The sequence below is a fragment of the Loxodonta africana genome, chromosome 12 (assembly GCF_030014295.1).
Source record: "Loxodonta africana isolate mLoxAfr1 chromosome 12, mLoxAfr1.hap2, whole genome shotgun sequence".
NCBI lineage: Eukaryota > Metazoa > Chordata > Mammalia > Proboscidea > Elephantidae > Loxodonta > Loxodonta africana.
In genome coordinates this window covers 31,628,418-31,639,457 of record NC_087353.1, presented here as the reverse complement: position 1 = coordinate 31,639,457, position 11,040 = coordinate 31,628,418, and the positions used below count along the sequence as shown (strand labels likewise).

At 56.7% G+C, this 11,040-nt stretch overlaps 1 protein-coding gene across 1 annotated transcript; it reads left to right on the top strand.

The window, feature by feature from the left end:
- Window positions 1–761: 761 nt before the first annotated feature.
- OSR1 (odd-skipped related transcription factor 1) lies at window positions 762–8,213 on the top strand. The gene is made up of 3 exons (XM_003411903.3): window positions 762–1,071; window positions 5,822–6,523; window positions 7,276–8,213. The coding sequence occupies exons 2-3, from the start codon at window positions 5,856–5,858 to the stop codon at window positions 7,409–7,411; spliced, it is 804 nt and encodes a 267-aa protein (XP_003411951.1). The 5' UTR covers window positions 762–1,071; window positions 5,822–5,855; the 3' UTR covers window positions 7,412–8,213.
- The last annotated feature ends 2,827 nt before the right edge of the window (window positions 8,214–11,040 follow it).

The following is an 11,040-nucleotide window of genomic DNA, read 5'->3' as shown; positions in this document are numbered from 1 at the left end:
CTTTGCCTCTCTTCCTACGCATCATCCCCATACAAATGAACACGTGAAAAGAGATGCCACTTGCGTTGGGGTGGAAATCCAGAGGACTGAATTCCAGGAAAATAACGTTCCTTACCTCCTCCGCTCATTCCCTCACCCTGCCTCTGATCTTTCTGCCGATCTCCATAACCCAGCGTTTGGGGAAATCCAGAGATAACAGTTCTTTCGGGTCGGTAACCCAGCCTCCCTCCAGTCCTAGGAGCTACCTAGCCCAACCTGGGTTACCGCCTGGCCCTGAGCACGCTTCGATGACCAGGAGCTGCTCCAGTCCTGGAACCTCCGCCTCCGGAAAAGATTCCGGGAGGGGAGGTGATTCTGCCAGGGACCCAAGTGCACTGGAGCGCAAGCTGTGGGGCGAAGATCCCGTGCACAGAGCTTCCTTCCCAGCCTAGGCTGTGTTCTAGGCGCGGAGGAATAGGACCTCGAAGCGCTGCGCTCTCAGCGGCTCTCAACTGCTAGAGGCTGCTTACTTTAGCGCATCAGGCGTGGCTTCATGGGCCTTAACAACGTAGAAGGGGTCTCACCGGCCTGAGGAAGAGTGGACGGAGGTCCGGGGAGGCCGGGACCAAAGGAATGAAGCTGCCAAAGTCGGCTGTCCGGGTCAGCAAAACTTTGCCTCTCAGTGCGCAGGCGCGGGGGCGGTTTGGGGGGCAGGGGAGGGAGGGGAGGAATCCTGAAGCAAGGGGCGGGCGAGCGGGGTGGGGGGAAGGAGGGTGGTGGATTAAAATAAGTAGGCGGCTCGGTGCTAAGGGATGAGTGAGTCGGAGCTCGGCCTCTCCCCAGCTCGTTCGCAGCCTCTCCCGGTTCAGACCCAGAGAGGGAGCCGCGAGCGAGGTTCACCATCCCCTGGCGGGTAGGGCTCCCGGGCCGCTGAGCTGCTGTCCTTCGGAGCGCTCCCGCGTGTCGGGCGCTCCGAGTCCCCGCGGCCAGAGAGGGCCCAGGACTCTAGAACTCCAGAGCCTCTGGTATCCCGTGTCCCCCGCAATCGGAGCCCCAGAGACGCTCCCAGCTCCTGGACCGCCGCGGAACAAGGTAACTGCAGCCCTGGGCGCCAGGGCTCAGCGGGGGGAGCGCGGGCAGGAGTCCCGGGTCGCCCCGCGGCGGGTGTCTCCTCTCTCTCAATGTCCCAGAAAGAAGCTCCTCTTGCCAAACGAAGGCTGCAGAACCACTGGGAAAGTAAGAACAGCTGCAGCCCAAGGTGGCTGGGAGTGCTGGCTCAGGGACTTCGAAGCCGCGAGGGTCCTCGGCCTCTGATCTCAGGGGAATGAGGGTACCGGCCTCCGCTAATGCCCAAAGTCGGGCCGGGCTCTGCAGAGTCCAAAGCGAGGTACCCGCGGACTTCAGAATTCAGCCTGTGGGGCCCCTTTAAAAAAACCGGATCAACTTCAGCGAGCACAAAGTTTCCTGAGAGGCACGGTTAGTTCAGGCAGACTTGCCTTAGCTGAGGAAGAAGGGAGAGTGGGTGGCCATGGCTGCAGCCAACCGCTCCAGGGACAGGTGCATGCCCTAGCCGCGTTGCGCTTTCGTGCGAATTTGTCTCTTGCGGATTTATGCTCAGGTATCAGGCCGGCTAGAACCGGAGCGCAGGGCCGCGTGCCTGGTGCCCGCCTTACACTCGCGCCCTGACTTCAGGGTGTTCTCTATAGAGCTATTGGTTTGTGTCCTCAAGACCTGGAGCACAACCTGCGAATGCTCCAGTGCGGGGGGGCGCGCAGGGGGCGAGAGTATTGCTTCCCAATTCGGGACCCGCATGCCACAGTAGCGGAAAAGCTGTGGAGCCACGGGTATCTCCAGGCTGGGTCTTGGAAGGGTGGGATTCCTTTGCCCCCCTAACCTGGCCTTTAGGAGGGAAGGCGGGAGCCGGAGGAAAGAGGGGAAGAGGTGAGGGGTTGGCTGCAGAAGTAACTTTCCCCTGGCACCTCTCTGATGAAAATTAAAACTCACATTCAGCCATTCCTCAGCAGCTCAAGCAGAAGCGAGGTGTGCTCTCCGAGTATAAAGTAGCTGCGAGGATGTCTTTGTTGGCATAATTGGGTAAATTTCACCTGGGTTCAAAGTTGCGCGTTGGCTTTTGGAAACAGAAACCACGTGCGAGGATCGTCTCCAGGCTCACAGCCTCCTAGGGGAGAGGAGGGCTGGCGGCGGCTGGGAATAAACAGTATGTAAATGTTCTATCCGAGGCTCCTTGAAGTAATTGCGGTTTCATTAAGATTGGGGGAAGCAGATCGGTGAGAACGCAGCGGGCGTTTAAGTGCAGGGGGATGGCCGCCTCGCCAGTGGCTTCGCTCGATTCCTTTCGTTGAGAGAATGCAACAAAAGTATCCAGTGCTGGTCAGTCCTCTCGCTGGGAGTCTGGACAGCTGTCACCACTCGTGTTGAGGATCCGAAGCGAAGGATGATTTTCTTGGGCTGCTGCTGGGTTCCTCCAGGGTAAGCTCTTGGAGCTCACACTGTCCTCATTAATGCAAACAGTTAACTCGCTCACGCTCAATTAGCGCCGAATAAACCACTTTAATAGACTCTGCACACTTCATTAATGCCCGGCGAAGGGCTAGCAGCAGAGCCGGGATTGGCGCTCCAACGCGCGAGGGAAGCCAGCGTCCGCGCCGCGCAAGGAACAGAGCATGGAAGCGCGAAGTGTGTTTGCTGCGTTTAGTCGGGACCGTTTATCCGCACCTCCCAAGTCCCGAGGCCTGGGCTTCTGTAGGACTGGATGCCTGGCCTGCAGAGAGGTGTTCACACTCAGGGTTTAAAGATCGAAAGCGTTCGCACTGGGGTTCCGGGGTCAGGGCAGCGGAGCCCGCGGGGCTGGAAGTCCGCCCATCCTCTCCTGCGACATAGGCGAGTGTAAGACGGTGTTTTTCTCTTAGCTGATCTCCTAAAATCGGATCGTGGATTCTGCTTATTTTGGGTACGGGTGTAAAGGGGCCACGTTTCGAACGAATTTCGTCCCCAAGGAGCCCGGGGAGCCCTCGTCTCGGAATGGGGCAGAAAATAAGAAGCTGGCTGGGCCGCTGAGGAAAATAAATTGAGTGTTGGGGGAAACAAGCTCGGGCAGATAGCCCGGACCGATTGGCTCCCAAGAGCCAAGATCGCTGCAAGCCCCTCCATGGAGCGCAAGGCCTCTCTGGTGTTCTCTCCTGGGGATAAGGGAGGGATGGCCACGTTAGTACTCACGTTTGGCGGGTTCTCGGTTCCGGGCACCGAGCGGGCTCCGGCCCTTGTGTAGCCCAGAATCCCGCCGCCACGGCCGCTCATCTTTGCCATGGATAGGCCGAGTACCGAGAGAAGCAAGCAGAGGCCTCGGTGGCGCCGGGCGACCCCGGGGAGTTGGAGATAAGGATCTGATTTCCAACTTCTAGAGAAGAAGAGGTGACAGCAAATCAAAGAGCAATCACCCGCCTAAGTCCCGGACCACCTTTGAAGTTGAGGAGCCTCGTTTTCTCTCCACCCTCGCCCAAGCCGGTCCCCGCTTTCTCTTTGGCCCAATTAGTATTTTGCTCCGCCACGTCTCAGAGCTCCGGGTTTGTCCCCCGGGCGACCCGTGGTTGGAAGAGTAGCGAAGGCTGGGGGGTGGGGGGGTCCCAGCCAGGCCAGCGCTCCCGCTTCAGAGGCAGGATCTTCGCAGATTTTTTCCTCCCCTAGCCTCGAGGCTGAGTTAATTGCAGCGATCAGACTTGGTTTTCATTCGTTTGAGAAATTAAGCTGGGCAGGCAAATGTCTGCAGGCTTGTGGTGTTTTGTACCACAGAGCCTCTGTCCTTAGGGCCCTGCGCTCACTGAGCCGCCCAGGCAGACCTGCCTCGTGCCAGCTTCCAGGGTCAAGATTGTCCTCACTCCCGGGACCTGGAACTGCACCTCCCGGGATAGGGCCGTCCTTTTGGAGTCTTGCTGCAACGAAAGGCAGCCGAGTCTGGGCCTGGATTTTGCCAACTTTGGCTGAGGGTCAGCTAGGCTGGGGAGGCGGCCTGGGGGGGCTGCGGCTCTAAACTCGGGGCCAGAGGAATGGCCTTCGCATCCCAGAGAAAGGAAATGACTCCAGATTAGAGGGGAGGCTAGAGGAAGAGAAGAGGAGCAAAAAGAGGAAGAGAAAAAAGTCTGGAGCGGAGGACTGAGCAGAGGCGGTGGGAGTCCCAAGAACCCTGCACTGGCAATGATTTCTTGAGTAGCCTTAGGCTCAGTGCCGGAGTTCAGCTCTTGAGCCTCCCAAGGCTCCCTGCCTACTTCTGTTTTCCCTTCTCCCTGTTTTTCAGGACTTGGAACCGGTTCCTTCTGATTCGCGAACCCCTACTGAGAATTTGCATTTCCACCCCAGATATACAGAATCAGAATCTACATTTTAACTAGAACTCCAGGTGATTCTTTAGTATAATAAATTTTGAGAACCACTGCTCAACTAGTGGTTCTCGGAATTGGTCCTTAACCAGCAGCATTAGCACCTTCTGGGAACTTCTTAGAAATGCAAATTCTCAACAGGGGTTCAAACCAGAACAAACTGACCAAAGTCCTGCTTTTTTTTTTCATCCATTGGACAGACTTGAGTTAGGAAGTGTCTGGGAGAGACAGAATGAAAGGCCTCTCTGTGGAGCAGGTCTACAGAGGCTGGAGACCCTGACCCAGAGGGCCAGAAGATGCCAGACTCCTGGTCACTTCAGCGCAGCTTCCCTCTGGCCTTGTTCAAGCTCCCTGATTTTGTAGTTGGAGGTGCACAGACCATAGCAGCTGAGGCCTGGCTTCAGTCCTCTTGCCCACAGGCATACCCACCTGCTGAGGGCTCACCATGGGACCCAGAAACTACTTGAGAGCCCTGAGGTCCTGCTTCCCTTTCTTACGGGGGGGGGGGGGGAGGGCACTGCATCGTCCGTGTATGTCGTGAATATGTGACTGGGTAAATGAATGTGGGTGTCGTGCCCTGAATAAAAAGAAAGTGATCCCCTGGGGCTATGGTTAGGGGGTCAGTCTGCAGGCCACTGAAGAGAGGGTGGTGTCAACATGGGTCCTTAGTGGGTAGAACAGCAAATTTGAGGTCAAACGAGAGTTTTGAGGAGAAAGATGACATGGTTTCTGGAAGTCAAATTGAAGATCAGCCAGGAGGTGTGTGTAGTTGTGTGAATTTATACGTGTGCCATATGTCCCTGAATCTCTTCGTGGCTGTGATGTGATCCCCTGTGTACATGCTGGGGCCTGCATTTTGTAGCCAGTGTTGTGCTACAAGACATGGGTTGTCCCAGTTTATCTTTGCATCTTGTTATCAACTCTGCTACAGAATGCGTGAATCTGTGTTTATCTGTCGGTGTGTAAGCACTTATCGATCTGCCCGTGAATGTGTACGTGTGCTTCCAAGTTCCTGTTTATCTTTATAGAAGAGCATATTTCTGTACTGACCCTTTCTGTGTGAGTGTAAGGTTTTACACACCAGTTTTCTGTGCTGGTGGCTTTCTTAATGTTCTGTACAGTATCGCAGGCCCGCATTTCAAGTTGGTTGCACTGCATGGGATTTTTCTCCTAATTTCTGTATGTAGTAGTTTGTCTGTGCCAGAGACCATTTGGAGGGAGTCTTCAGACCAGGGAGGCAGAAGGAGACTTCTGAAAACAGGGCTTCCCTGCATCTTATGTCCCCACCTTCTCTGAGAACAGGTGTGTTCCCTGGGTGGGATCTTAAGACTCCCAGCTCTGGCCCTGGGGGGAGAAGAGGATGCAGCTGGGCTGGAATTCAGGACGAAGACAACCTACCCTGAACTTCTCTTTTCCTCTCCCACTGCCCTTCTTCCTTTTTTCTGCAGATCAAGATTGTGAGAACACTCTGCAACCCCGGCAATGGGCAGCAAAACCTTGCCAGCGCCAGTGCCCATCCACCCATCCCTGCAGCTCACCAACTATTCCTTCCTTCAGGCAGTGAACGGCCTGCCCACGGTGCCCTCGGACCACCTGCCCAACCTGTATGGTTTCAGTGCTCTGCATGCTGTGCACCTGCACCAGTGGACACTGGGTTACCCAGCCATGCACTTGCCGCGCTCCTCTTTCTCCAAAGTGCCAGGCACCGTATCCAGCCTGGTGGACGCGCGCTTCCAGCTGCCTGCCTTTCCCTGGTTCCCTCATGTCATCCAGCCCAAGCCAGAGATCACCGCTGGAGGCAGTGGCCCCGCAGTGCTTAAGACCAAGCCGCGCTTTGATTTCGCCAACCTGGCCTTGGCCGCCACGCAAGAAGACCCGTCCAAGCTTGGCAGGGGGGAGGGCCCTGGCTCTCCTACGGGTGGGCTGGGTGCTCTCCTGGATGTGACCAAGCTGTCCCCAGAAAAGAAACCCACGAGAGGACGCCTGCCTTCCAAGACCAAGAAGGAGTTTGTCTGCAAATTCTGTGGCCGGCACTTCACCAAGTCCTACAACCTACTTATTCATGAGCGGACGCACACCGATGAGCGGCCCTACACCTGTGACATCTGCCACAAAGCCTTCCGGAGGCAAGACCACCTACGGGATCACAGGTGCAGTACTGCGGGTGGCCCAAGAGAGAGCTGGGTCTGTTTGTCTCTGGCCTCCTCGTCCTCCTCTGCAATGAGGAGGCTCATGAGACCCTCCTGCCTCCAGGCCTCCTGAGTTTTGGGGAATTGTCTAAAATCATGATGGAAAACATACAAGGCTCAGGGATAGGTTCTTGGAGCGTGGGCAGAGAAAATATGGTGTTGTATAGGATGGAAGACTAAGTCAGGTCTCCATGAATTTCATTAGCTCGCAGTTTACTCAGCCCTTACCCCATTCTCAGCTCTAGCAGAAGTTTCTATGGGGATAGCCGTGACATGTGAACGCTTGCAATGTAGCTAGTGTGACTAAGAAACTGAATTTTAAATTGTATTTAATTTTAATTAATTTAAAATTTAATCACCACACATGGCTAGTGGTTACTGCCCTGGATAGGGCAGCTGTAGCAAATTGGCCAATCCGAGCCCAGGACTCACCTTCAGTGACCCAGGCTTTGGATGAGGCCATGCAGCAGCTCCTTAGGAAGGCAGGCTGTCTCCGTGGCTGTACCCGTTTGTTCACTGATCAGATGTTGCCCAAGCAGTCCTTCACCTCCCCACTCCACCTACAAACAGCACTTCGCCCTCCTTCACATTCTCTACTCCACAATCTCCCTTCTTTTGAAGGCAAGCGTCTCATAACAGTGGGAGGGGATCTTGGGCAACTGCTTAAAACGTTGCATCATTTTGCAGGATTAACATTCTGTTTTCGCCTTCAGATATATTCACTCCAAAGAGAAGCCCTTCAAGTGTCAAGAGTGCGGCAAAGGATTTTGCCAGTCCAGGACTCTCGCTGTCCACAAGACGCTACACTCACAGGTGAAGGAGCTTAAAACTTCCAAGATCAAATGCTAAATAAAACCTCTCGGTGCGCAGGACCCTGGCTCACGCCACCCCCTCCTCCAGAAGGACTGGAAGCCTATGGCAACTCTGGCGGGCAGCGGGAGGGGCTCCCGGGACCTCCCCCACCCAAAACAAGGTCCCCTGGGTCCCAGGCGCACGCGGTACTCCAGAGCTCTGCCGGGAGCCGTGACCCCGGCCGCCCAGCGGCTCCCCCAGGACGTGGCTAAACTCTTGGCCAAAAGGCGGTACTCACGTGGCGGAAGGGAAACTGCATTTAAAAAAAAGAACGAAAGCTCCGCGTAGCCGCATCGGCGCCTCTCCCAGAAGTATTACTTTTTCTATTGTTATTTTATACGTTTTCTTTACCTTTTTTTTTTTTTTCTTCTTTGACCATATAAGCTTGTAACTCTGACTGCGGAGACGGGGGAGAGAGGAAAAGAAGTTCTGCGCGATTGCAGCTTCCAGTCCCCTCCTCCCGTCCCCACCCCCACCCTGGGAGCCTGCAAAAGTGTAATCCGTGTATCTGCTTCAGCTGCCCGGCCCCAGGGAGCACTCGGGCCGGGACGTCCCCTCCCAGCCCCCGCCGCGCAGCCGGCCTCGGGCTCCAGGACTCAGACGGCGGGGCGGGGACCTCGGCCCGGGGGCCGAAGGGGCCCGGCCTCTGGCTCCCCTGCGCCGCAGCCCTGTCACCACCAGCGAGCAGCCGGCCAGGAGCGGGGCATTGTATTGCGATTGGCACTTTATGCTGACCATCGGTAACGGACATTATCACTGGAGTTTTTAAAATATTAAATAAACGGTTATTTTACAGGCATTGCAGGATGGGTAATTTCCCTCCAAAACGCAGGAGACTGGGCGGCTCCTTTCTCTGAGAGGAGGAGGTCTCTGACCGACTCCAACCTGTCTCGTTTCCCTACCCCCGCCCTGTTGGAGTGATATTGCTGACTTGGTGGAGAAACTCCGTCCCCTTCTATGTTTGTTTGCCTTTGACGCCACTGCAGTTTTTTTTTTTTTTTTTTTTTTTTTTTGCCTTTCTTCCCTGCTCCGGTCCTAGGGTCTCAGTTCCTCCCACTCCTCTCCTCCGAAGGGCTGTGAGTTTACAAAGAAGCAGAGCCCAAGGCCAGTACACCGGCCAAGAAAAATCCCAACCTCTCCAGGTGCGGGGAGACACTTAGGGTCCACAAAAGATATGCAATATCACCCCACTCCCCTACTCAAAGCCTCCGCACCGCCTCTTGATTCTGTTTGGGGATGGGCGGCACCCTTTGTTCGCAGTCTCAACCATCGTTGTTCCCCTCACCCTCCCACCACCCCCACCCCCGGCCCCAACACTCGGCAGAAAATACGCAATCACCTCTGCCATCCCAGGGTCCCAAACCTACATCCCTCCCTCTCTCGGGATCCCGCAGACACACTTCTCCGGTTGGGACTGGTCGCATGTCCGCATCAGGACTCCACGCCCGGGAAGATTCCCTACAGTTTGAAAGCCTTGTCATGAATGACAGGGGCAGGAGTCCTGGGAGGCGGGGAAGCTTAGGAAGAGAAATCTGAGTCCACCCTCCACAAGTTGAGCCTTCCTCGGGACGCCTAGTTTTCCCACAATTAGAGGCCAGACCGCCAGGGGGGCTCTCCTGCTTGGCTTGGGGCGGGGCTCCCACAGCTCCAGCACCCTGACCGCGGGGCTGAGGCAGGCGGTGGCGCCCGCGGCCTTTCCCAAGCTGAGCGCGGCCGCCGGGGCTTCAGTGCCCGGTGCCCAGCGGCCGCGGGGACCGCCCGGCCGAGCTCCCCTGCAGCAGGGACCCCAAATCCCAGCCTCAAGCAGAGCCCTGCGGACAGAGAAAGCGGTCCGGGACTGTAGGAGTTAAGATGCTCTAGCTTTTTAATACTTCATCGCACCCCATCTGAGGACGCCTTCAGCTCCTGAGCGGGCTAGAACTCCACGACCCAGGAACCTTATTTTGCCTGTTGCTGTGCGGCCCCCTGCGTTGGGAGCTGCGCTGCCCCCTGCTGGACAGGCCTGGAGGGGCGGCCGAGGACTCGGGCCACCTCTCTGTGTTCTGCCCCCAAGCACGCCTAACTCTCCCACGCAGCCCCTGTCGGCCATTCTTTTATACGTCTCGTCTCGCCCTCTAAATCCTTCTTGACTGGTCCCAGGGCCCACTGAGAATGAGAGGCCGGGTAGTGCCGGCCCGTGGAATCTCCACTGGTCAGGCAAGATCCCAATCCCTCTTCCACCCTGGTCCACAAGGATGCGCCCCAGAAAAGACTGGGCCTCCGCTTTCCGAGAATTGAGACCTTTGCGTGGAGAGGCATGGGGGTTTAGCCAGTGGGGTTTTAGGCTTCGACGGCCTGGATCCAACCAGCGCAGGCCGTGGTATGGTTGGAGCTCGGCCCTGCCTTGAGTTAGGTCCCACAGCAGGAGCAGCATCTGTTCTTTTACTCGGCCGGGTGAGGTTGGGGGCCGTGGTTGCTCCAGGACAACGAGAGTGCCTGGGTATACACACATGAAATACAGCCACTACGGAGGGTTTTGGACACCTCTGGGGACCAGAGAGAGGGCCACACCTAGTCCCTTCGCTTTTTCTGGGATTACATATTTCCCAGGGGATTGACTCCCGCTGTCAGTCCCTCACCTTCCACATCCGGGACACACAGTTACTGAGCCTGAGCAGTTAGCTGGGCCTTCAGGACGCCGTAAAGACTGCGGAAGGCGGAGGTTTGCGGCCGAGGTTTTTCCTTTCTGGCTCACCCCACTTCAGGCACCGGGAGTCCCCTACCCTCCATCCGTAGCTACTGTAACTGAGAGACTTTCAAGTTCAAATGTGCATTCTTGGAAGAACGGATTCCCAGCGCAGAGTTTTTGTGGGGTGTGGTGAGTAAGCCAGGGTGCTACCCAGACCTCCAGAGTCCCCTGTAGACGGTTGCTGCCATCCTGGTGGGCCAGAGGCCACTTCTCAGCGCAGCTCGCTGCGATTTATACTCGCGGCAATGATTCATAGATTGAGCCTAAACAACAATTGCAGGTGCGAGGGTAGACTGGGGCCCCGGGCTACCAAGCCCCCACACAGCCTGCAGTTCCCGGGCGACGTGGTTGGGGGCAGTTTTCCTGCTTGCTTTCAGCGTGGAGCGCACGATAAGGGCAATAAGACAGCCAGTAATGCCAGGTGGGTTTCCTTGCCTGCTGCAATCTGGGGGACCAGCTTCTTCCCGCTCCCCTCCCCTGTCCTGAGTCAAAAAGCTTCATCGGTCCTAGGGTCAGTCCCGGGAACCCTGCCGCCCTGAGAGCGCGGCCGGGGCCAGTGTTCCGGAGCGTAGGAGGCTGGTGACGCTGGCCAGAGGACGCTCAGCTGGGGCCGTTCCCCAAGCTGCCAGGGCTCCTGTGCCGCGTGAGGGTGGGGGAGCCAAGGGCCTCTGCTGAACTTCTCCGCACGACCAGCAGAGACGCGAGCCCCTCTGCGCAGTCCGGAGCTGCCAGGTGCTCGCCCTGGGAAGAGACCAGGAGAGCCCTGGAGAAACAACAGCCCACAGCTACTTCTAAGAAGAAGAGGGTTGGGTTCTTCCTCTTCCTTCCAAAGAGAGGGGAGCGTTTTGGACGCAGGAAAGCGTGCTATTCTGCGGCCCTCCTTGCTGAAGGAGTCACA